General features: G+C 60.9%; 3 protein-coding genes across 3 annotated transcripts in view; 1 reads left to right on the forward strand and 2 right to left on the reverse strand.

Annotated features, from left to right (window-relative positions):
* Nucleotides 1–1,257, forward strand: part of SPEN (spen family transcriptional repressor) — a 63,676-nt gene extending 62,419 nt beyond the window's left edge. The window contains exon 16 of the transcript XR_010026349.1: nucleotides 827–1,257. The gene's annotated coding sequence lies outside the window, so the exon portion shown is untranslated. The remainder of the gene's footprint in view (nucleotides 1–826) is intronic.
* On the reverse strand, nucleotides 1,174–13,275 carry ZBTB17 (zinc finger and BTB domain containing 17). Its single transcript, XM_063145323.1, has 15 exons — nucleotides 13,141–13,275; nucleotides 11,384–11,590; nucleotides 9,986–10,174; nucleotides 9,455–9,625; nucleotides 8,701–8,823; nucleotides 7,694–7,965; nucleotides 7,116–7,258; nucleotides 6,237–6,537; nucleotides 5,696–5,783; nucleotides 5,245–5,361; nucleotides 4,666–4,786; nucleotides 3,504–3,634; nucleotides 3,160–3,375; nucleotides 2,603–2,692; nucleotides 1,174–1,710 (listed from the first exon to the last, which is right to left on the reverse strand). Exons 1-15 carry the CDS (start codon nucleotides 13,145–13,147, stop codon nucleotides 1,445–1,447), a joined length of 2,442 nt encoding a protein of 813 aa, XP_063001393.1. The 5' UTR covers nucleotides 13,148–13,275; the 3' UTR covers nucleotides 1,174–1,444.
* A 3,683-nt stretch (nucleotides 13,276–16,958) lies between these two features.
* HSPB7 (heat shock protein family B (small) member 7) lies at nucleotides 16,959–20,259 on the reverse strand. The gene is made up of 3 exons (XM_063145161.1): nucleotides 20,050–20,259; nucleotides 19,076–19,217; nucleotides 16,959–17,151 (listed from the first exon to the last, which is right to left on the reverse strand). The coding sequence occupies exons 1-3, from the start codon at nucleotides 20,130–20,132 to the stop codon at nucleotides 16,966–16,968; spliced, it is 411 nt and encodes a 136-aa protein (XP_063001231.1). The 5' UTR covers nucleotides 20,133–20,259; the 3' UTR covers nucleotides 16,959–16,965.
* Between the last annotated feature and the right edge of the window lie 4,259 nt (nucleotides 20,260–24,518).

The raw sequence follows: 24,518 nt of genomic DNA on the forward strand, positions 1-24,518 counted from the left end.
TGAGCAGCCTAGACTGCAACGTGTAGGACACGCTGCAGGGTGGCCCTTGACCACTGAACTTCTCGTTCGTTTTAACTGTGTGGCCTTGGAGTCCTGACTCAAGCGCAGCCGATCTTAAAAGAGTCCTTAGCACTTACAAAATGGCAGACATCTGAAAGATGGGTTTGTTTGGTACAGTCAGGCGCAATCTGCTATTTTGTGTAGAAGAGAGAAGACCCACCCTGGGCATTGAGGTGTGTGGCTGGCTAGTTTGTACGTTCCCTTAATTCAGTGGGAAAGGGTATGGATTGGAGCCGGACGCTGCAGGACCTGGGTCAGCCTTGATCCTCTCGCCCCACCATACGTTTAAAGCAGAAATACGGGTGTTGTATCGCTTGGAGCGCGTCTTTTTTTATTGCTTTTGTGTACGCCTGTGCAAAGCGCCGGCTGCTGCAATGGTGAAGCGTTTGGCGTGCCGCGGGCACTGTCATTGAGTGGTACGTGTGCTCTTTGCAGGCAAAAGGTCCTGGCTCTATCCCCCAGCACAGGTGAGCAAAGACAGGTCCCTCTAGCTATGCCACGCCGTGTGGCTAGTGGAGGCGGCGATAGCTCAGACATGGCTGTTTCTGCTCACTGTTTCCACGGCTGCCATTTGTTTCTTGCCTTCTCTTCCTCCCAGGGAGCCAAAAGGAATCGGATTCAAAACCCAGAATGAATCTTGATTTCCCCGTCCTCTTGTCCCCGGCTCACAAAAAAGTAAACGTTACCCGATCAGACTTAAGGGGTACAACAGAACCTGAATGAGCATGTGAAATAAAGCTAATGCCTGTATTTTGGTTTTCTGTAGGGTTCCCCACTCTGCTTGCTTTAGGCGCTCAGCAGGAATTGAACGGGAGCCCTGCTCCTTCCCTGTGACGACGTGTGGATTTTGACAGCTGGACCACAGCAAAGACGGATGATCAGAATTATCGGCTGCATCAACAATTCATTTAAAAAAACCAAACACCGCCACCCACAAAGCACCCCTTCTTCCTCCCTGCGTTTTTCACTTCAAAAAGCAGAACTTTGGTTTCACGTGATTTCGGAGCAGGTGCCCATTTTCTTCCATGAAGCAGGACTGGGGAAAGAAAAACATCTTTCTAAGGAAACTGAGCCGGGAGCCAAGATGGCAGCGGCTGGTTTTTCGAACCGATATTAGAAAATAATGGCATTTATTTCTCCTAAATATTAACACAGATGTAGATTCTCTCAAATACAGAAATAATTTTTTTTACATCAGTATGGTGTAGCGCTGTGTGTCCTTTAAATAGCGGCTAATAAGTGATGTTGGAGCAGTGCGGGGGGGACGGGACGGGACACCCAGGCCCAGGGGCCACAGCCTTCGGTCCCTTCGCTCCCGCCATAGCACCGCGGTCCGCAGCCCCCGGGGCCCAGACCCCCTCGGGGCCGAGGGCAGCCGTGCGGCTCACTCTGCAGTCTGTGGCGCATCGGGCAGAGCTGGCGCAGCTTCAGTGCCGTCCCGGGCCCGGAAGAGCAGCTCCCCTGACGGGATGACCTGTTCGGCCTGCCAGGCGGTGGTGGCAGCGCTGTACTGCTGGTAAAAGTCCGTGTCGGCCTGGAACATGACCAGGGCTTGGGCCGTGTGCATGCGGACGTGCTGCGCCAGGCTGTGGGCGTCCAGGAACTTCTCCCCGCAGGAGTCGCAGGCGTAGAGGATCTGGGTGTTGGGGTCTGGAACGACAGCCGGAGTGAGAGGGCAGCACAGCAAACCCCACAGCACGGGGGGCTGTGCGGCTCTCTCTAACCTGACAGAGCTGCCTGCTGAGAAAGCGTTTGCAGCGCTTTGAGGGTGCGGCGCCCTGCCTGTCAGAGGGGCGTTCCTGCTGGAAGGAGGGCTGGGGCAGGGTAGCCTCGGGGAAGGGGGGGCGGGGGAATTAATCACGGAGGCCCTTGCGAAGGAAAGCAGCGCAGGATCCGTTCCGTCCCGTGCCTCTTCAGAAAACAAAACCCAAACCCGGTATTTAAATAGAATTAAACAGTGTCTGCGTTCCACGCTCTTGTTTTTATGTAGAAAAAGATGCTTGCGTTTTAAATGCACGGTAATAATAATAATGATACAAACCCTTTATAGTAGTAATAAAACTAAATTATATAGCGCGCTCTGCACCAGAGCGCATTCCAATTAGCCGCAATATGAACAAAAATCCATAAATGCACTTCAGAGAAACTGCTAACCAAAAACTAAACTGATTCACAACCAATCAATTAAAACAACTCAACTCTTTAGAACTCGGAACCAAATCGATTGTACCTCTAGGATTTTTAGCTGCCTTGAGCTCCAATTTCTAGGTGGGTTGAAGACGACAAGTCAGATAAATAAACCGGAGGAGAAGGAGGAGGGAATCAACGCAGCCAAAGCAGTACTGGGGTTCAATAGATGGCAGAGAGCAAGGAACTCTCTAAATCCTGGCTCTTTGGAGCAGGGAAAAGAGGGAAATGGCGGCTGCCCCCTTGCGGCCAGAGTTCACTGGCAAAACTTCGCTTCCTAAAAGGGGCCGGGTGCGGATCGAGGAGCCCAGCCCAGACAGAGGGCGGCAGGAACCCTGGCCAGCCCGCAACTCACCTGCCTCCTGCACCTGCTTCACAGCCTTGGTGATCTCGGCCTTCAGGGCTTCCGTCTCATCCGCTGTGACCGGAGCCGCGACGGGGACGACTGGAGAGGGAGGGAAGACCCAGAGTCACCGGAGAGTCCGGCCGTGGCCACCTGCTCCCTCCCTGCGGGGGCACCAGGCCCTGCCACCTTCCGAAGGGGTGAGAGGAGGCAATGGGCTCCAGAAGGTGCTTGGCCAAAGGACAAGGGTGGAGCAGTCCCCTTGGCAACGTCCCTTCCGCGGGCAGGAGCAGGGAGGGGAGAGGAACACCCGCCCACCGCCAACAGGCTCCATTCTGTGTCAACCCAGCAGACATCGTTTGGCCCAAAGGACTGCATTTTGCCATTCTGGTTTTCAGGTATTTTTGGATCCCTTCTCGTTTGTCAAAGCTCTCACAAGGAGAATTTAAAAAGGGGGTTTCGGGACATCTCCGTTCCCTGCAGTGAGGCTCCCGCGGGAGCTTGGTAAGAGAAGGACACCGCCCACGGCTCGGCTCTGCAGCGCAGGGGGCCACCCCTCCCTCCCTCACCTGTGAGCTGGGTGACTGCCGTGGCCGCCAGCGCTTCCGTGGCCAGCGTCACCACGTCGTCGGAGGCCACCGTCACGATGTTGAGCTCGTCTCCTTCCCCGGACTCCCGCAGCTTCATCCCGGCTTTGCCCTGGTGGACCGTCTTGACGTGGGAACGCAGGTTGTCCACGCGGTTGAAGCCCCGGCCGCACTTGTCGCACAGGAAGGGCTTCTCGCCTGGGCATGAGCGAGGAGGCGCTGGCGTGAGCGGCGCTCTGCGGCCGGCTGACTGCCACGTGGCCTGTTCCCGCTGGGAGGCCCCGTCCCCCCCGGCTCAGGAGTGCCCCCCTGCCCCCGCCACTCACCCGTGTGAATGATGATGTGCTTGGAGAGGTCGCCCACGTTCACAAAGGCCTTGTTGCACACGCTGCACTTGTGAGGGCGGATGTTATCGTGGTGGCGAATGTGGTTGGCCAGCTGGCTGGACTGGACAAACCTGGCAGGGCAGAGAGGAGAAGGCGGCGGCAGCGGCATAAACCTGCGTCCTTCCTACAGCACTTCCCACTTGACGCGCAACATGCAACTCAGACTCTTACAACCCGGTTAGGTGGTGGTGGTGATTGACTTTATTCTTACAGCTACATCCCCCCTCCCCCTTCTTTGCCTCTGCAAGGAACCCGAGGTGGCCCACGCGGCCCCGCCTTTTCTCCACACTTCTCCTCACAACGACCCTGTGAGATCAGTTAGGCTGAGAGTCAGTGACTGCCCCAAAGTCAACCCCCCCCCCCGTGAGGACTTGAACCCAGGTCTCCTAGTCTGCCGCTCCAGGCTGGCTCTCATTACCTCCCGTGCTGATGGAGGGGGTGAGGCTCAGAGGGAGTAGTCTGCCTAAGGCCACGGTGAATTCATAGCAAGAGGCCAAATCTGAACCGGGGACTTTTGTTCATGGCTCATCTCTGGGGCGGCACGTGGCACCACAGGGAAAGCAGCCTTCTGCTGAGTCATCCCCTGTGTCCACCCAGCCCAGTACTGCCAACACGGACCGGCAGCCGTGGATCTCCGAGGCGTCAGGCAGGAATCCTTCCAGCCTAACCCAGCTCATGGGATCCCTTTCAACATCCCACTCCTTCCCCTGCTGGGGGTGCTTTAAACCCCTTCCGTGGAAGACGCTGAAGTCGGGGTGAAAACGCCACCTCTCTTCCCGGCCCGACCTGGAGAGGCTGTCGGGGACTGGACCTGGGAGCCTCTGCACTCGGCCCCTCCCACGGTCTGTGGCACGCATGCGCACGTACGTGCACCCACACGGAGGCCAGGGCAGGTGACGGAGTGCGGGCGGTGGCTCCGCTGAACAGACGCTGGGGGGCTTCCTCGGACAGCCTGGCTCCTCCCAGCCATCGGGGAGGGGGGGCTTTTATAACTCGCTGCCGTCTTTTTAAATGGGAAGCAGGAGAGTGAGACGCTTTGGAAGAAGGAGGCGAGAGGGGTGGGGGAGAGGGGCGGGGGGTGGGGCAGGGGCTGGGGCCTGACCTCTTGCCGCAGCGCTCGCAGACGTAGGGCTTCTCGCCGGTGTGCTGGCGCACGTGAGCGATGAGGGAGCTGGCCTGGGTGAAGGCCTTGCCACACATCAGGCATTGGCAGGGCTTCTCGCCTGGACGGAGAAGGCAGACAGTGAGGACGGCTGGGGCCAGCCGGGCCAGAAGCAACGGTGCCTCTGAGCTCGTGCAGAGCGGATGCCCCTCGACGCAACGGAAAGGAAGCCAATTCCCAGCGGCCCAGGAGGTGGGGCACGGAGGATCCTGCTTGTCGCCGGAATGCAGCCAACTGCCCCTCTCCGGGTCTCAGGCCCGTGGGGTGGGGTGGGGTGGGGCTGTTCCCGTGCCCTGCTGCTCCCTGGAACCGGAGGGGCCGGGAACTGAACCGGGAAAGGGCCCGTGCCCCAAACAGGCGCTCTCTGGCCCTGAGGCCATGCTGAGACCAGCCTTATTACTCACACTGGACGGGCAGGGGCAAAGGGGGAGCTCAGGCCCCCCACCCCCAGGCAGACCGAAGGGGCTACGCCTGGGCTTTCTGGAGGCCTGAGGCGCCCGCCCCCTCCGCCAGGCTCACCTGTGTGGATGCGGACGTGGCGCTGCAGGGCCCCGGGGTCGGCAAACTGACGCTGGCAATGCACGCAGATGTAGGGCTTCTCGCCGCTGTGGATCCGGAGGTGCCTCTTCAGGTTGCCTGCGGGAGGAGGGAGGAGGCCGGGAGGAGCCGCGGAGGAGGGAGCCCCTCCCACTGGCCGCCGGGAGCCACGGAAAGTGGCTCCTCGGGCGGACTTTGAGGAGGGGGCTCCCTTCACCTCTCAGTGGCGGCTCCTTTTAAATCTGTTACGACACGGCTCAATCTCTCCCCTGCTGCTGGCTTCCACGTGGGGCTTGCGCTGCAGTCCAGGATTTGCCGCACGTGACAGCTTTAAGCGCGGTGGCCGCCCGAGAGCGTGGGCTGCCGGGCGGCAGAGAAACAGGCTCAATGGACAGGATCTGGGACCCTGGCCCACCCCACCGGCGCCTCCTACCTGAGGTGGTGAACTGCTTTCCGCACTCCCGGCACTTCAGGGGGCCGTCGGCAATGTGGATCTTCAAATGGGCCTTCAGGTTCCCAACCTGCCGGCAGAGGCGAGAGAGCGGCGGTGAACGAGGGGGGGGGGGGGCATGCCAGCCGCCGGAGGGGAGGCAGGCCTCCTCCCGCCGCCTGGCCGCCTCCTCCTCCTCCCGCCGCCTGGCCGCCGCCGCCTCCTCCCCCGCCTGGCCGCCGCCGCCTCTTCCCCCGCCTGGCCGCCGCCGCCTCTTCCCCTGCCTGGCCGCCGCCGCCTCCTCCCGCCGCCTGGCCGCTGCCGCCTCCTCCCCCGCCTGGCCGCCGCCGCCTCCTCCCCCGCCTGGCAGCCGCCGCCTCCTCCCGCCGCCTGGCCGCCGCCTCCTCCTCCCGCCGCCTGGCCGCCGCCGCCTCCTCCCGCCGCCTGGCCGCCGCCTCCTCCCCTGCCTGGCCGCCGCCGCCTCCTTCCGCCGCCTGGCCGCCGCCGCCGCCTCCTCCCCCGCCTGGCCGCCCCCCGTGCTCACCTGGTTGAACTTCTTCTCGCAGTGGGGGCACTTGTGCTCCTTGTGGGTGTCGTGGGTCTCCAGGTGGCGCATCTTGGACGTGGGGTCCGAGAAGGAGCGGCCGCAGAACTCGCACTGGTAGGGCTTCTCCCCGCTGTGCACCAGCTGGTGCCGCTTGAGGTTGCCCGAGGTGGTGAAGAGCTTGCCGCAGTCCTCGCAGCGGTACTTGGCCTCCCCCGTGTGCCGTTTCTTGTGCAGGTTGAGCAGGCTGATCAGGCGGTAGCTCTTGCCGCACTCCTCGCAGCTGTACGGCTTCAGGGGGCTGTGGGGAAAGCCGGGGGACGGGGGGCCACTGCCCTCAGTACAGCCACTGCCGTCACCCCCCACCCCCACCCTCCCACTTCAACGACAACCGCCTGAACTGCAGCGGGTCACCATCAGGACCGTGGACCTGTGCGACTCCTCACCACAGGGCACTGCAGCAGCCACCGGTTTTAAAGGCAGGCAGGCGGAGCCCATAACGGGCTCTATGAGCTGAGCTGAAGCTGCGATGCCTGTGGTGCTGGATGCAGACTTTCAGCACTCCCAGCCGCGAAGGGCTGGCCTGAAAGCGGGCTGGCTGGCAGGGGGAGAACTCGGCCGCTCACAGGCGTACGTCGGCCGGCGTCTGCTTCATTTATGCAGCCTGCGGAATCCAGCCTTCCTTGCTGCAGGATTTGGTCCACCCGGGCAGGGAACGCGAGTCTGGTTCACGCAGGCTACCCGGAGCGCCGCAACTACAAACAGACGTGCGCCCGACGCCACGGCAGCTGCCCCCCTCCCCTCCCCTCCCCTCCGCTCCGCTCTCCGCTCTGGATGAGCCTCGCTGGCCTCCTCCTCCGGCCCGCCGCTCCCTCGCACCTGTGCGTCTTCTCGTGGGCCTTGCAGGCCGCTGGGTCGGAGAAGGCTTTGCTGCACTCCCGGCAGGAGAAGGGCTTCTCCCCGGTGTGGATCCGGATGTGCCGCTTGAAGTTCCCCGTGTGCGTGAACTCCTTGCCGCAGTCCTGTGTGAACAGACAGAATGGAGGGAAGTCCCCAGGCAGGCGCCCCCCACCCCCGCTGCCCCCAAGCCAGTGGCAGGCTGCGAGGGGAACACTTGTGGCAGATCAGCCCACCTGCCAGGAGGCTGCGTGGCTGCTGGACGTGCCCCTCCCTTATGCCCCCGTGGCTGGACGTGCCCCACTCCTGACCAGTGTGTTTGCAGAGAGCACTGCACAAGCACGCGCCCTTTCCCCTCTTCCTTCCCCATCCCTTTTTCCTCGCGTGTCGTATCTTTTTTCTTTCTTTTTAGATAGTCAGCCTGCCATCGAACCCTGAGGGATGGTCCCTCCCGTCCAGCTTGGCTGCCTCGCGGAAGAAATGGGCAGGGGGGAGGGGAGCTCCCCCTCCGGGCCCTTGGCCATCTCCCCACGTTTCTGGCCGGCCGGCCGGCCTCTCACCTCGCACTTATGCGTGACGGAGCCGTAGGTCTTGGACTCGGTCCGGTCGCTGTAGGTCCCCGAGCGCAGCAGCCGGGCCTCCCCGGCGTTCTCCGGCCCGGAGTCGGTGCCCCCAGACTCGGTCTCCTCAGGAGCGTCGCCATTGGCCAGCTTCGGCCGCTTGGCCTCGGGGCTCTTGGCACTGGCCTCGGAGGGGGGGTCCTGGTCCTCCGCCTCCTCCCTGCCTTCCAGCTCCACCTCCATCTCGGCAGGGAGCTTCGACATGGGGATCTCTGGGGAGGGGGAAGGAAGAGAGCGGCCAGGAGGGCGGCTTCAGTTCCAGCCAGACACTGAGCGGGGCCTGAGGGGCTCTGAGCTCCCCACCCTCCGCGCCTGCCCCCAGCCCCTCTTGGCGCTAACGGGGCTTGATCAGCTGGGGCCCCTGGCCTCAACTCACACGCTTCTCCACCGGGCGGCTAAGAGGTGCAGCCTGCCCCGTCCCGGAGGCCAAGGGTGGGGGCGGAGGCATCACAGCCGTGTCCTGGTACGCCAAATGACAGCGCATTCAAGCCTCCAAAGCTTTGAGGACTTAAACCAGGAGTGCAAAACTGCAAGGGGCCTTCCAGGGTCCCCAGAAAGCCTTTTCCCCAGAGCCCACCCCACCCCACCCCGCTTTCCCGGCTTTTGCGCGGTCTCCTCCCCCCCGCCTTGTAAAAGTCTGGAACGGCTCCCTGGAGGCGTAACTGTGGGCACTGAGAGCTTTAAGCTGCAACAGGAGGGGAACTTTGGGAGAAATGCTCCCCACTGGCCCTCCTTCCGGGGCCGCGACCTGGAGGCCGGAGCTGCAACCAAGTCCAGGGAGGGAGGGAGGGAGGGAGGGTGTTCCCAGCAGGCCCTGGGCTAGCAAGCGCCCTGCAGCGAAAGCACAGCCCCTCAGGCCCAGAGACCATGAGAAGGAGCAGCAGCAGCAGCAAAGACCCAACGGGTGCCGGGGCAGGGGAGGCCCCTCCCCCGCCCGAGGCGCTCACCTGCCTCAGTGCTCCGAGAGGGGGAGCCTGTCGACGTGGGGCTGGCTTCCGCCGAGGAGGGCGCTTCTGGCTGTGGGGTCTCGGCCACGCTGGATGGGCTGGCCTCCACAGCCTCGTCAGCGGCTGGAAAGAAAGCGGAGCCGCCCGTCAAGGCTGTGGAGAAGCAGCCACGGGGTGAAGGGGGCACTTCGGGGCAAGGGATTTGGGGAGAGGGAGCTCCACACCATCTCTCTGTGGGGCGGCGCAGCGGCAGTAGTGGCAGGGAACAGGCGCGCCTGCCGAGAGAAGGGCCCTGGCTTCGCTTTTCAAAAATTAGCCACAGACAAGGCTCTAGGCCTCATGGATGTTCAAGGATTGGGTCTAGATTTGCGACGGGCCCAGCCCAGCGCCCCACCAGCTGCCACACGAAGCCCACCAGCCTGGCGAGGGAGAGACAGCCAACAGCATTTAGCTGCCACCTCCGGCTCCGCTCTTCGGGGGCCACAGCTCAGTGGGGAAAGAAGGCCCTGCTTTGCCTGCCGACGGGCCCAGGGTTGAGCCGGCATTTCCAGAGCGGGCAGGAAACAGCCCTCCCTCTGCTGCCGCCAGTCCGCATCCAGAATACCGGGCTGGACGGACCCGGGGCCTGACGCGGAAGGAGGCCGCTTCCCATGTTCCAGTGTGTGTTCCAGTGTGAACACACACGCCTCTGAGGCGGCTGGCGTTGTGGTCCCGGCCATTGCCACCTTCAAGCACGGACTGCCCAGCGCCTGACCTGGCTCCTGGCTAGCGGCCTGGCCCTCAGCCGGTGCCGCCACCTCCTCCTCCGGTGGTGACTCCTCTTCCTCCGTGACCTCGGCCTTCTGCAGGCTGCTGGAGGGAACCTGCGCCGTCTCCTCCGGCTCCCCGAGGGCGTCTCTCTGCCCCCCGGCGGCTTTCTCCTGCCCTGGGAAAGCAAGGGAGAGCGCAGACCCAACCGTGATGCCCTCGCTCCTCCTCCAGCGCTACCCCAGAGAGCGCCAGAGGGGCACAAAGGGAACAGCCCAGCCCACCCCGCCCGCTGCACCGGCCTGCTCAAAGAGGAGCACAGAGGAATGTGGGGCACAGGAACTAGGGGAGCCCCGCGGAAGCCGGCCCTGCCGGGCACCGCTGGCCCCCGGGGGCAGGCTTGTGGCGCTGAACTCGTCACGGAACTGCACAAGGAGATCCCTCCCGGCTCAGAATGCTAAACTCTGCGCCCAGCACTCCTTTCCACGCTGGCCCAGCGAGGAAGGCCAAAAGCCCCGGGTCAAGGGAAGCACCGTACCCTCCGCTGCCGGGGCCTCCGGGCAAGTCGCGCTGGTTTCCGCCGGCCCCGAGAACGGCCGCAGCGAGTGGCAGGCGCTGACAATCTCCTGCATCTGGAGGAAGCCAGCCACGGCCAGCACGTCCTCCACGTTCTCCGGGCTCAGGCTCAGCTTGGCCGTGTACATGAACTCCAGCACCTGTTCCAGACCTGCGGCAGACGGGGAGCCGGTGAGGCCGGGGGAACGCAGTCTGCAGCGTTCCAGACTGCAAAGCCCCGGCGCTAGCCCTAAGGTCCGTCTGGCCCAGCATCTGGGGTTCCAGCAACAGCCGGCCGGCACGGCCCAACAGCCGCAGTCCTATTTAGCCGGAACTCTAAGCCAGGGCCGGATTCCATGCTGGAGAAAAGCTCAGGGGGCCAAAGGCAAAATACCAGCCTATCGTAGCCGAGGGGGCTCTTCCTGCCCATCACGAAGCCTTGCAGGCTGGGGGGTGACACACACCCCTTCCCCCCCTCCCACTGTCAGACTGCCAGGGAAGGGACAAGTTATTCCTGCCAGAGATCTCTGAACTGATTGCTTGCAGGGGGCTTCTGCCCTGAAAGGTGGCCCTAGAAAGAGCCATAATTCCAGCTGGACATCAGGAAAAACTTCCTGACTGTTAGAGCAGTACGACAATGGAACCAGTGACCTAGGGAGGTTGTGGGCTCTCCCACCCTAGAGGCCTTCAAGAGGCAGCTGGACAAGCATCTGTCGGGGATGCTTTAGGGTGGATTCCTGCATTGAGCAGGGGGTTGGACTCGATGGCCTTGTAGGCCCCTTCCAACTCTGCTATTCTATGATTCTAATCATAAGACCCAGGAGGTTTGCCAGGGGTATCCCGCCACCCGTCCCCCACAGGGGTTTCTTCTTCGGGCCAGAAAGGGCTCCTTCGCGAATTCCCATTGTAGCCTTTTAGCCCCATGGTTTTAAACCTCTTATTGAATTTTACATCTTTGCATTGCTGCTAGGTGTTATCTTGGTCTGTACTTCTACACTGCTGCTTTCACCTCTTACATTTTGTATTGTATTTTGTGATGTATTCTGTGGTTTTCATCCTTGTGAGCCAACCAGGGAGCCTCAGCTATTGGGTGGTATAGAAACACAATGGATCGATTCTTCTGGGGCTTCATGAACCGCCACAACCAGGGAGCGGACGCGGGCCGGCAGGGCCCGGAGACACTTTCCCGGGGAAGCCTTCTGCTCGGCCCGGTGGGAGCCCTCCGCCCCATCCTAGTCAGGTGCGCACTGGCGCCTTGCCTGGACCGTGCCACGAATCCACCTCGAGAGCCTTCTGCCTGCTCTCCCTGGAGAGGGTGGGGTGGGGATGCCCTCAGCTCCCACAGGGCCCAAGCGCAGTGGACTCCGTCGCCACGGCCCACCTGCTGCGTTGCTGATGTCCAGGTGCACCACGTCCTTCTGGTCGACGAAGAGCATCCTGAAGTACTCGCTGCAGGCCGCCAGCACCGCCTTGTGCGCCTTGAAGTCGATGCCGTCCACCACGAAGGTGCAGTCGCAGAGCAGGCCCAGCTGCCGCTGCTGGTTGAGCCGCTCCAGGACTTGCTTGCTGTGCTGAGGGAAGTCCATGTCTGAGGGGAGAGAGGGAGACGCCGAAGGCCACTGAGCACGCCCGGGCACCGCTCCTTCCCCTGGATCCCCTTCCCCGTGCGCTCCTTCCCCGCAGCACCCATGGATCAAGCCCTTCGCACGGAGGGCTGCTTTCGCTCGGGTATCTTTGTAGTGAAGAACAGCCAAGAGTCTTGTGGGACCTTTATCGCTAACACTTTTATAATCCGCATGGAAGCTTCTGACATAATAAATGCAACAGACTTCAAGGTGCCACAAGACTCTGAGTTGCCATCCGCTGCCGCAGGTTAGCGCAGCAACCCGTCTGGAAATGGTTACATATTCTTGCACACAGTCTAATGGTTTTTTGAGATGCCCTGAGAGATGCTCTCTCTACCTAACCCACCTCACAGGGTTGTTGTAAGGACAAGAGGGAGGAGGGCCGCGTACCAAAGCCTCAACCCTTTGGAGGAAAACAGCGTTAACTGAGGCATTTGTTGCCCACCCAAGGCACTTCTGATGCACCGTGACAGCTGCCACTCCAAACGGGCTGGGCCTTTTTTCTTTCCTTTTAGGAATATCCTTTCCTTTCCCTGTTAGTTTGAATGTCTGTTTGCAAAGGGCTCTGCAGCTGTTGGCGCTGTGGACCTCAAGACACGGCTGGTGCAGCGATTGCTGTTTTACAGACAGGGAAACTGAGGCACTCCATGGGTTCAGGGCTTGGATGGGACTTAACACCCTCAGCCTCCTCCGTTTCTTGACCCCACAGCGTCACCCCACCAAGGCAAAGGCTTCCCCCCTACCACACACAGGACTCTCCCATCCCACAGCTCCCTCCTCACCAAAGAGAGCAGCCCCCAATGGCCCCTGGCTGCCCCACACGTACAACCCCCATCAAACCGCTGCCTTCAACCTGCCCATCCTAAAACTCCTCAGACTTGCCCTTTTGAGCAGGCAAACTCCTCCCAACAATTCTCTACACCTAGGAATAACAGGCCCAACTTCCACACCTGCCCCCTCTGCCACTTGGGCTGCCCACGCACAGCCTTGACCGACACACACCCCGCCAACTTCTTTTTTGGGTGGGGGAGGTGGGTCCCAAGGGACTCAATCCTGGCATGTTTCTTCCCTCTGCTGTTTTGACCCCAGTCTGAACGCAGCTTTTGCAGGAAAAAGACCCCCAGGGGGGATCTGCTGGCTGCCTACGAGGCCAGGCTCCCCCCCCACACACACACACACCAGGCCAAGCAGCCACGCTGGCTGCCCACGTGGCCTCAAGTCACAGGCAGCCCTCCGCTGCCCCCTCCCCACTTATTCCTCCATGCCCCTCTGCCAATCTCTCAGCCCCCACGTGACCCCTTGCTCGCTTCTTCCTCCGGCCTCCTCTCCCCTCCCCCTTTCCCAGCCACCCCCCCATCCCCACTGCCCACCTGCCCCTTCCTTGGCTGGCTGCTTCCCCACCTGACCCTCCCCTGCCCCATGCCTGACAGACAGCCCGCAGCCCCCCTTCCCGGCTCCCACCCTGTTGCCCCCTCCCGCTCCATGCCCCTCCCCTTCCTGCCCCCCACCCCACCTGCCATCCCGGGAGCGTCACATAATCCCGTCCGACGGGCGACTGGCGGCGGCGCTCAGAGTGACACGGAACAGACAAAGGGCGCCGCCATCTTGGCGCCGGGCGGAAGCGGCGTCGCCGTGGCCGCCGCCCTCTTCCCCGACGGCACGCCTGCGCAGGCGCGCTACGGACGTGCGTGGAACTGTTGTCCCCCTCGCCAGGCGTTGTGCGCACGCGCGCCGCGCCTCTTGCCCGGCATAAGCGCGCGTAAGAGGAAGGGGCGGTGGCTCTCCGCGGCCCCGCCCCCTCTCCCGGCCGCCATGACACCACAGGCAGGGACAAGCACTAGAGGCAGCGCCGCCCTGCCCGGGGAGGAAAAGGCGAGGCTGGGAAGATGCCGGTATGCCGATGCAGCAGGGGGGGAAACGCACCAATCAGCGTGGATGCTAACAAGAGAGATCGACTCTGGTACTTGATAAACGTGTAAAAAACTATTTTATTCTTTAACTCCAGAAACGCTCTGCTGGTTTTATTCATCTGGAAAGTGCTGATCGTAAGCCGAGCCTGGATCGTGGATGCTGCTGGGCTTCTTGATCGCATGAAACGCGCAGCAGGAAGAGGCTTGCGGAGCCCCGGCGGTGGGTCCCGGGGCGCCCTGGCGCGGAGGCCCCGCGTGGCTCGCCGGGTGCCCCGGATCGTGGCCTGGAGCCGCCCGGGGCCGCATCGTGCGGCTTGCCTGGGTCCACGCGTGGGCGGCTGCCTTCATGCCGCCCCGTCCACGGCTCTGTGGGAAGCGGAGCATGAATCCGAATTAAAAGGAGAAGACCTTCACACCCGCGGGCAGCGTGTGGGGGCCGTGTGCCCGTGCGCACTTCCACGCGGGGGGCTTGGGAGGGGGGAGGGAGGGGCTGCAGCTGGGGGGTCAGAGCCCCCACCCTGAAGCGTTGGAGAGCCCTGGCGGCTGCCAGTCCGTGCGCGCAATACTGGGCTGGAATCCGGAGGCGGCGTCCGCCCAGTGCTGCCCAGCGTCGGCGTGGCTCGCAACCCAGTGGCTGCTCGCCTTCGAGCCAGGAGGGGGCGCCCTTTTACCAGGTTTGCTTCAAGGGGGGGGCAGAGGATGACGCCTCCCCCCCCCAAAATGCCAAACCCGGGTCAGCCAGAGAGAACCCAGGGCAGGTGCGCGGCGGCGGTGGCGTTTACGCCTCAGCCACCAGTCTCCAAACGGGAAGCCGTGATGGCTGGCCTGTCCCAGCCAAAACAACAACACAGCGTGCTGTGCCACCTGGAAAGCATAACGCACTGACTCTGGCATGCGAAGGTTTGTGGACCCCAGAGCCCCATTTCAACCGATGCCACAGCCTGGGGGGGGGGGTCCCCGTTAGTCCTTGTCAGGCTGCCTGCTGTATTTATTAATTCATTTTAATGGGGATTTCAGCACCTCTTTGAAACGCCCATTGGGGGAGATGCCTGCTGGATGGCGTTTGCGCGTTTGCAGAGTCACACAGCATCCCGCTTCTCCAGTTTGAGAAGGGCAGACCGGGGGGGGGGGGGGAGAGACATAACGTTCGCTTTGTATTAAGTGGGCGGTGCTGGGCTGCCAAACCCATTTCATCCCGAGGGCCGGGTCTCATTTCGGAGAAGCTTTTGGGGGGACCACATTCCAGTGGTGGGCGGGGTTAAAAAAAATACCCGCAAAACCTCCTGCATAGCCTGAATCTCTCCTGGCCCCTGTAGTGCAGCCTTAGGAGACGCAGGACAACCGCACATGAGCCAGGAAGTGGCGGGGCCATTTGAGCCCCCCCCCCGGGCCTGAGATCATGCTCCTGGATTGTGGGGGGGCAGGAACGCCCCCAAAGTCCCTCCCTTGGAGCCACAAAGACTGGGAAGGCCTCAGCCGTCAGACCAGGTTCCCACCGGATTCCGTTCCCGGGGCAGGCAGAGTTGGCCGTATCCTTTCCTGACCCCCCTTCGAACAGCTGACGCTCCTCCCCTCCCCCCACCATTCGCGAAGGGGGGAGGGAGCGAGCGAGCGAGCGAGCGGGGGCACGGTGACCTCTGAGCTCCTCTGAATGTTGCACCCAACACAACGCCAAGAAAAGCCTTGTGGTCACCATCAACACTCCCCACCCAAGGCCAAACACAAGGCGCCACGGGGGTTGTTTTGCAGACAAGACGAGGGGAAGCCCTGGGCCGTTCTCCCCCTGGGCCGTTCTCCCCCTGGGCCGTTCTCCCCCTGGGCCGTTCTCCCCTGGGCCGGCTGCTCTGGAGCTCCAGATATTGTTAAGCTGGGCTATTTGTGTGTGTGTGAACATTGCTGCCTGCTGGACTAAGTGTTGTGTGTGTTTGCGCACTAGATGGCTTTTTTGCAGCCAGGAATGTGATAACAGAATCATAGAATAGTAGAGTTGGAAGGGTCCTCCAAGGCCATCTAGTTCAACCCCCTGTTCAGTGCAGGAATCCACCTTAAAGCATCCCTGACAGAGGGCTGTCCAGCTGCCTCTTGAAGGCCTCCAGTGTGGGAGAGCCCACAACCTCCCTAGGTAACTGGTTCCATTGTCGTACTGCTCTAACAGTCAGGAAGTTTTTCCTGATGTCCAGCTGCAACCTGACTTCCTGTAACTTGAGCCCATTATTCCGTGTCCTGCACTCTGGGAGGATCGAGAAGAGATCCTGGCCCTCCTCTGTGTGACAACCTTTTAAGTATTTGAAGAGCGCTATCGTGTCTCCCCTCAACCTTCTCTTCTCCAGGCTAAACATGCCCAGTTGTTTCAGTCTCTCTTCAGAGGGCTTTGTTTCCAGATGTTTGGGACCGAACTACCCGAATGAGCCAGGACGGAACTGCGTTGCATTGCATGGTGTTTACGCACGGCCTTTTTCAGAGCTTCCCTGACGGCAGCCCCCCCTCCACAGAGAAGCCGGCCTCGACGGCTCAGCTGGCAGTTGCTGTCCATTGTCGGCCAGTCCAGAGAGTCTATTTCCAGAGGGGTGACTCACTCCTTCCCTGGCTCTCACCGCTTCCAAGCCCTTGGCCCTCGGCTTGCGGAGAATGGTCAAGCGGGGTGGGGTGGGGGAGAGGACTGCTGGACGGAGCGCCAAGGGCAACTGCCAGCCCTCGCACCTTCTCCAGGTCCTCCCAAGGCCACGGCGGTGGAGACCCCAAAGAGTCGTCCCTTCCCAGAACCAAGGCGGGAGCGTGTGTGTGTGTGTGATTTCTTTGGCAAATCCTTCTGCTCCCCTGCAATTCCTGCCCTCTAATCCCAAATCCCACGACCGGCCCCCAGAAAGGGCTCTTGAGAGATGCAGCAGAGCCAGGGAACCAGCGTCTGGGTTAGGCCCCGAGTATTTCTGACCAAGAGACCTTGTGGCAGCTGTATTTCCGACTGAGAGCACCAGGGGGAGCGGGGGGCCCCCTCCTGAGCCAGCTGAGGGTCTCACTGTGTATCTTCTACAATCCGGGAGCTTCTCCCTCTTTCAAACAAAAGAACAGGATTCTAGTCTTCGTTGATGTCAGAATAACCTGGCTGGAGCTGGAGCTTGAGGCGTGGCTGAGCAAAGCAAGCCTGGGGCTGAGTGAAGCAGCAGCCCACCCGCCCACCCCCCAACTCCAGAATCGGTCCTGGGGTGTGCGTAGAAATAACAGCCACCACCGAGGAGAAAATGGACCGGGCTGAGCTGACAAGCGTCACCAATAATTTATCACAACCCAAAGACAGACTACAAATATACAAAGGGGGACTCCCCACTGGGAGTCCAGCGTACGCGCCAGCCCCCTCCCCCCTCCCCTCAGGCCAAGCCTATTGCCCCCCAAGCTCCCCACCCCACCCACCCCGCGTTGCTCCAGGACCCTCAGATCTTGATCTCAGTCCGAAAGGTCTGCTGGATGTGCTCTGGCTGCTTGCCGGGGCGCCTCCTCGCCTTGACGGTCAGGCTGCCATCGGCGCCCAGGGCCGAGGTGACGGAGGTGGGGTCCACGTCTTCTGGCAGCTGGCACTTGTGGGTGAAGGTGTTCATGATGGTCCCGTCAGCTGCCAGCTAAGGGAGGGGAGAGGGACACAAAGAGACAGGCGTCAGGGGCCGGGGGGGCCGGGGTGGGGGGCAGCACGCCTGGGCTTGTTTTAGTCATTCAAAGTATTTCCAGGCCGCCTTTCAGGGCAGAATTCAAATTTGCATAATAAAAAAACAATGCAATTATTGGGCAGCGAATGAATATCCCCAAAGCACCAGCAATCAAACGTGACTAAAAGGTTGCAGCACGATGGCAGCTGCAGGGCGGAAGGGTCCAGGAAAGCGCCATCGGCCTGCAGTGACGGGGCCTGGCGGAGACGCCACGGCAACCCATTCCAGCGGCATGGGGCCACTGCAGAAAAGGCCCTTTCCCGGGTGCTCACCCGTCTAAGTGTCCTCAAAGGTGGGCCAGGGAGAAGGCCCAGTACTGCTGAGCTTAACGTGGGGCCAGACCACTACCCGTCATTTTCCAGCCCATTTTGTGACCCAGTACGGACAGGGAGCAGCATCCGACGGTGTCACTCCGCAAATTCAAACGGCATGAGGGAATCTTTCCGTTGCATCTTTCCTTTGCACAAGCAGTGAGTTGCCTTTTACGCTTGTGCAACTGGCTGGACAAGGGGGATGCGCAGCCAGACGCGCCTCCGGGGTGCACAGCCGTTGCATACGGAGCTCCGCCTTTTAAAGGGAGGGAGCCGGAAGGGCCAGGCGGCCCCCTTGTGCAGAGATTCCTTGCTGCAGGGGGAGGGTTTCCGCAGAGACGATGTGTGCGTGGGTGGGTGTGTCTCTCTCCAGTGAGGAAAAAGCACTGCCAGGTCTGAAAGTTACACACAACCTCTCTCTCACACACACACATCCCGTCTCAACATGGATCCCTCCAGGTGTTTCCCATCAGCTCCAGCCAGCATGGCTAATGGCCAAGAATGATGGAATTGTAGCCCAAAACATCCAGAGGGCACCAGATTGGGGAAGGCAAGTTTAGGCATTGCAAAGCTGTGAGACCGCCTGGCACCCTTACGCAAGTGGCCCAGGATCGGGGCCGCTCCCACCAGCCGCCACTCGCTGCAGCCGGCCCAGGGTCCAAGCCCCTGCTGAGGTCGCAGTGCATGGCCTTGGAAGGGCCCCCCAGCCACCCCTGGCCTGTCAAGGGGGGGGGGTGCTGCAGCCTTCTAGCTCACAGCCCAAACGTCCCCCGTGAAACGCCTTCCCCCGAGGGCCGGCTGCTGGGACAGGTGCGTGGCCGGCCTGGCCCACGAAGGTCACAGCCTCCTCTGGGAGGCGGATGCTTCCATGAAGAGCGCTCTTGTCGCCATGGCGACCGCCCAGGCACATCGTGTTCCGGAGGGTCCCGCCAGCAGCAGGAGAGATCTCGGCGTGCCCAGCCAAGGCGGGGGGGGGGGGCGGTGTCAGGGTGCCTTGCCAGGGATGGGAGGAGTCCCTTGCTTTCCCTCCCGCTTTGATTAGTAGTCTCAGTGGGCGCAGCACAAGCAGCAGCATGGATGCGCAGGGCTCGCCCGGTGCAAGCGCTGTTCTCTCCTGCTGAGGATGCGTCTGGAAGCTCTGCAGCATCCGTGTAGGTTTCTGTGGCCCTTGTTTAAGGTGGGCCCCTTCGCACGTCAAGTGGAGACATGTTTTTCCCCTAGCTGTGGGCGGGTCAGGGAAAGTCGTGGTCACCCCACCCCACCCACCCCAGCCAAAGAAGACCAGCTTCCTCTTTGCAAACAGATGCTGAGGAACGTGACGGGCGCCAGCCAGAGAAGCCCAGGCATCTTCAAAATGTCTGGCTGGGACTTGGGCCGGTTCACCGCTTGTCAGTGGCTCTCCCTGCAGGCCGGATTTGGCCCAGGGCTGAAGGTTGCCTACCCTGGCCGTGCCTTAAAGCCCTCCCAGCTCTCTTGAAGACTCCTACTCCAGCCACAGAGAACGGTGGGGGGTCTCAGGCACTGCTCACCTTCTCCGCGTGAACTTCGATCTGATTCTTCGACGTGGTGATGATGATGTCTTCGGGGGAGAAGTCGCTGACGTCCACCGCAAACTGGTACGTGTCCCCTAAAGTCTTGATGTTCCCCATCCCACCAGCGCGGCCTGCTGGGAGAAGAAGGGCAGCATGCTGTGACTCCTGCCCGATGGAAAGACGTTGGCTGCATCTTTTGCTGGGGACAGGAGCCTGGGGCAAATGGCTTTGCTGCAGCACTTGAGCCTGGTCTGTTCAGGGGACTGTTTCCGGGAGCCCCTTATACCCACCCCCCAGACTGCCTCAGCGACATCGAAACCCCCCCCCCCAGATGATGGGGAGTCTGGAGCTGAACTGGGCAAGAGGAACGGACTTCTTTTCTCTCGCCTCCTCCCCCCACACCTCCTTCCTCCTGCCCCCCCAGCAGAAGGCTCCATCACTGCGCCCGTCTGCACAGTGGCACCTGCTGAATCTGCTTCCTGTGGGTGGTCACAGCCACTGCCTCTAGCCACGCTTGGCAACTGGTCCTGCCAAGGAGCAGAGATGCCTCTATTTGCATGGATGCCAAAGGGGGGGCATTTGTGGGGATCCCCCTTCCCGCATCCATGCAAGTGCTTTTGTTGCACCCTGCTGGCAGGGTGGAAATTACCATTAGGACCCTCAACTGTTCCCAGAAGCCTGGATTCTAACGCGCTACAAAACAGGCGTACCACCAACTTATGGGATGAGAGCACACCGCTCAGTGGTGGAGCGCCTGCTGCACCCACAATACCCAGCAGCACCTCCCGCTAAGGGGAAAGAGCCCCTTCTCCGCCTGAGGCACTGGGAGGACACCGAGGAAATGAGACTGGATGGACGGACCATTTTCGGGTCACCTGTCTGCCCAAAAAAGGGTCAAAGTTCGGCGAAGAGGTTGGGAAGGAAGTTACCGCTCCACACCTGCCCCCAGGCTGACCTCCCCCCCCCCCCGCTTGCCTGAGAAAGTCAGGGGCTCGCTGCGAGGCCTCATGAAGCCCCCGAAGTCATCAGAAAATATTCCGTGGGCTTTCTCCATGGGTCGACGGCTGCCCGCTCGAGCGAAGCGGAGGAGGTGAATGAGAAGGCCGGCACGGGGCCTCAGGCGTCAGGGAGCGAGGCGGAGGGCTGTTTCAGGATGGCCAGGGTTTGCAGGGGGCTTTTTTGGAAGCCGGGAGAAGTGCCGCCCCCCGACCCAAACGCCTCGCTCTGGGAGCACACGGATGCGGACGGGCAGCAGTTCCTGACAGACCCTCTCCGAACAGTGGCCCTCCGCTCAGCATTGCCACCCAGGCCACTCTGGGGTTTATAAAGCGTCTCTGGGATTCTCGGCCGCCTTCCAGGACTCTTGTCAACGTCTAAATTTAGGGGGCTGCGCGTCGCTCCGACAAGCCCGGTGGAAAGTTTTCCTGAAGGGGGGCGGCGGGGGCTTCAAACAAACAGACGGTGGGGAGGGAGGGGGGAGAGGCTGCCTCGTGCCGGGCATTCCTGCCGGCCTTGATAATCACTGCTCCACGGACGGTTGGCAGCCAGGAGCTGCTTTCCCAAAAAAGACGGTGTGCCGTGCGCAAGGGAGCGTGGGGCCAAGGAGCGGCCTGCGCATGGAGGTGCCACGCACCCCGAGGGGAGGAAGGGTACCTTTGCCCAGCGAGAGTGTGGCCGGCAGCAGAGGCGCAAGGCCTCCCTGGGCTTTGGGGCTGAAATCCAACAGGGGAAGCAGTCATGGGCCAAGCCTCGCTGGTGGAAATTCTGCCTGCCTTGAAAAGAAGACCTTGCAGTGAAAGAAGACCTCGCAGGGCAGGAGAAGGGAGGGGCAAGTCCAGCTTACACTTGGCAGGACACAAAAGGCCCCCCATCCCCCGCCGGGCCTCTGTTCCTCCCCAGCTGCATTTCCCCTGGCCTCCCCGAGGCTTCGCCCATGTAAGGCTCTCTTCCCCGGCTAGCCGAGCAGGCTCCACGGCCCGCCCGAGGCTCAGCGCCAAGCAGATCTGTCCCCTTCCTGTCTGGAATGTGTGTTGGCTGCGCACTGGGTGCATCCGGGCAGGGCGCTGGTGGTGCGGCCGGTGGCGTTATAACAAGCGTTCCTAGGAGAGATGAGCCGGGCCGGCAGGCGTTCCACAGCCGGCTCTGAGCACACGTGCCCAGGGAGGGAGGGAGCAGGCCGTGGGCTAAATGCAGCTGCTGGGTCATCACCACAGCTCCAGCCTGAGTCACGCTTGGCTCCCCCGAGGCCCGGGAGCCTGGGGTCAGGGAGGAGCGGGCCTGTTGCTGCTCCCTCCCCACGGACGGTCTGTTGGAGACCCCAGAAATCCCACAACCCAACAGCCCTCTGGCGTGCAAGCCAGGATTCCCCTCTGGCCATCCGTCCGCACAAGACAATGGGTAGAGCTCTCTGTAAATGTATGGGTTGGTTGGTTTATTTGCTTGGTTGTTCTTTGGGCAGTGGACAAAACATAAAAACGCAGTCATTTAAAAGGAACAAAAACGGCAGAGAATAAACCCAAGATGAGACCAGATGGCAAAGCACGGAACCAGCTCATGAAACCAAATGAAAACCAGCAGCAGGCTGAGGCGGAAAGCGCTGCCTCCCTGGGGGGTCCTGCCATCCTGCCCAGTTTGGGACTGGCTTTTGAGGGGGGGCAGCACAGAACCACCACCCCCGGTGCTTTTTACAGTGGAAACAGAAAGTGCCCCATCGTGTCCTGGCTGCTCACCCCGCGTGTTCAGGGAGGCGTGGGGGGCCCCCCACATTATTTCCCCATGAAATGTGCACTCCTTTGCAGCCTGTGACATCACCCCTCCCTGCTCCATCACGAAGCCATTTCCACCTGCAGAACACCTGGCAGGGGAGGGGAGGGGAGGGGGGGCGCCCACTGGAAGCACAAGGGCTGATTCAGCGCTATGCTCCAGCCTCCTCTCATTAACAAGAAGGCGCTGAGTGACGGCGCATTTTCCACGCTGCATCCGAGAGATCTGGCAGGTAACAGCCGGCTGTGCACGTTCCTCCGGGCAGTGGTGAACCTAACTCCCTCCTGGCAGGTCCAAGGGAAGGCGTTTTCTTCACACAGGCGCAAAGACGAAGATGAGGACGTTTGTGGAGCGAGAGGGGAACCATCCTTACTCCTGATTCAGGCCCCGGGAAACACAACCCAATGTGCCCATTCCTGCACCCTCAACGGCCCTTTGAATGGATCGCCCCTGCCAGGGGCAAGGTCCATTTAGTCTGGCATTCTGTCCCCACAGGGCCCCGATGGATACCCCAAAGCGAAGCCCAAAAAGACAACAGGAGGGCCGTAGCCCCCTCCCACTCATGTTCCCCAGTATGCAACCTCTGATACAGGAGGTAATATATAGCCATCTGGACTAATAGCCTTATATGCTCCATGAATTTGTCTGATCATCTTTTAAAGCCATCCAAATTGGTGGCCATCACTCCATCTTGTGGAGGTGAGTTCCATAGTTTAACTGTGCTGTGTGAAGAAGTCCTTCCTTTGGTCTGTCCTGAATTTCCTGCCATTCATCTTCATGGAATAATGACCCCCATTGTGTCCTAGTACTATGGGAACGGGACAAACATGTCTCCCTCTTTGCTGCCTCCACTTTGTGCATGCCTTTGCACACCTCTATCATGGGCCCTCTTAGTCCCCATTTTTCTCAAGTAAAGAGCCCTGAAGGTTGCAACCTTTCTCCAGCCCCCTGGATTATTCCAGTTCCCCTTTTTCTGCCCCTTTCCCAGCCCAATGGCCTCCATTTTAAGCCAGGGCGAGAGGGTTTGTTGAGAGCTCTGCCTGACTAAGCGATCTGTGTGACTCAAACGCTTGCCTATTCTCTAAGCCGCCGAAATTGGCCCAAGAAAGACCTCTGGGTCTAACCTTGTGGTGCCCACATGATAGAGCCCTGGGGGCCACCATAAAAGTGACTGGCAACCGTTTACTTACCGGGGAGGCTGTTGAGACCTTGCTCCAACCAACCTTGTCCTGTTTCTCGGTTCAGGTTTTTGGTCATGCAGGAGAGCGACGTGGGACTTTGGGAACCCCAACACAGGTGCGAGCCCCTGTCAATGCAAACAGGTTCTGGGATTTTGAACGTTCTGGGCTGAATGAGAAGGTGAGGATGGGGGTGGGGAGGCAGAGCCGGCTTGCTTGGGCCGGTTCCAATACAAGCCAGGCTCCCTCAGCGGCTTCTCTGGGCTGGTCCCTGCCTTTCAATTGCTGGGCCAGTTCTATCTGGCGTGGGTCAGCCTTGTTCTCTCAAGGGCATTTCCTGCAGGGCCCACAAACACCGGTGCTCAGTTAGAGGTCAGAGAGAGAGAGAAAGCGAAGGCGTGGTGGAGAGGAAGCTGGGGAGACAGGTGTGCGTCACCTGGCCAACACAGGGGCAGAAGGAAGAGCAAACTTCAGAGGACGGCGGGTCGCTTGGGCACACCAGAGGCGTGAGTCTTTTCAGCATTCCAGGACTGCCGTCCCATTTGGTGGTGGTGGTGGTGGTGGGTAATTCTGGCTCCCACCCTCTGCACATTTACCTGGAGGAAGGCCCATTGAACACAGGGACTTTTTTGTGGGTAAAAATGCAGGGGGCTGCACCGTCAGCTGTGGGTACAAGGGAAGGGGCCGGGTGTGTCGGTTGCGGCACAAGCCATGAGGGCTCTCCCTTGCTGCGCCTGTCGCCTAAAATATGGGGGGCTCAGACGGTTTCGTTGGGATGAATTGTTCCTCCTTCAGGGGCTTAGCATCAGTTGCTGCTGTTGTCCCCGCCCCCTCCCAACAGCCCTTGTGTTCCTATTTCAGGGAGAAAGAGAAGACAGCGTAAGCCCTGCAAATCTAGCCCATTTGCAGCATGACCCTACGCAGGTTTACTCACAAGAAATGCCCTCCGGGTTGGGTGGGACCGACTCCCAGGTCCAGGCATCGATCCCTCCCAGATTGCTGGGCTGTAACCCTCATCATTCTTAGCCAGCACAGCCCATGATGGGAGTTGCAGTCCTACGCATCTGGAGGGCGCCCTGTAGTTGGAGGCTGCCGTCACAAATGAGAATTACTTTCTGCAGATAAAATGATCGCTGCCTACCTGGAGTTCCTCCCTAATTTCAGGGGCAGTTGGGTGGCTGTAAGTATCAGTGGAGAGGTGGGGGGGGGGAGGCACTCTGTGCATGCTTAGAAGCACCCTTTCCTTCCTTCTTGTTCCATTCGTTCTCCTGCCGATGCATTGTGGAGCTGAGTTCAAATTCCCCATGGCTTAAGCCAGGCCCCTTCCCCCAGCCTCGAATCGGGCTGGGGATGAGTTTAAGGGCTGAGCTGCCTCCTCTGTCCTTTCTTGCAGGGTTGAACCACAAGCTCTCCTGCTTCACTCCAGGAGAAGGGCGGCCTTCTCCCCCTCCTTCCCCAGCCCTCGCAGCTGCAGGGTTGGCCAGCCCTGACAGCGGATC

The sequence above is a fragment of the Elgaria multicarinata genome, chromosome 20 (genome assembly GCF_023053635.1).
Source record: "Elgaria multicarinata webbii isolate HBS135686 ecotype San Diego chromosome 20, rElgMul1.1.pri, whole genome shotgun sequence".
Taxonomy (NCBI): Eukaryota; Metazoa; Chordata; class Lepidosauria; order Squamata; family Anguidae; genus Elgaria; species Elgaria multicarinata.

Excerpts from the sequence above, each read along its gene's own strand:
- ZBTB17 (XM_063145323.1), bottom strand. Across the intron at positions 7,966-8,700 it reads CTCTCGGAGCACTGAGGCAG|AGATCCCCATGTCGAAGCTC; the intron begins GTGAGCGCCTCG and ends CCCCCTCCCCAG. Across the intron at positions 5,362-5,695 it reads AAAGCAGTTCACCACCTCAG|GCAACCTGAAGAGGCACCTC; the intron begins GTAGGAGGCGCC and ends CTCCTCCCGCAG.
- HSPB7 (XM_063145161.1), bottom strand. The coding sequence starts at position 20,132 with ATGGAGAAAGCCCACGGAATATTTTCTGATGACTTCGGGGGCTTCATG. Across the intron at positions 19,218-20,049 it reads CCCCTGACTTTCTCAGGCAA|CCCAGCAGGCCGCGCTGGTG; the intron begins GCGGGGGGGGGG and ends TGCCCTTCTTCT. Across the intron at positions 17,152-19,075 it reads TCGAAGTTCACGCGGAGAAG|CTGGCAGCTGACGGGACCAT; the intron begins GTGAGCAGTGCC and ends CCCCTCCCTTAG.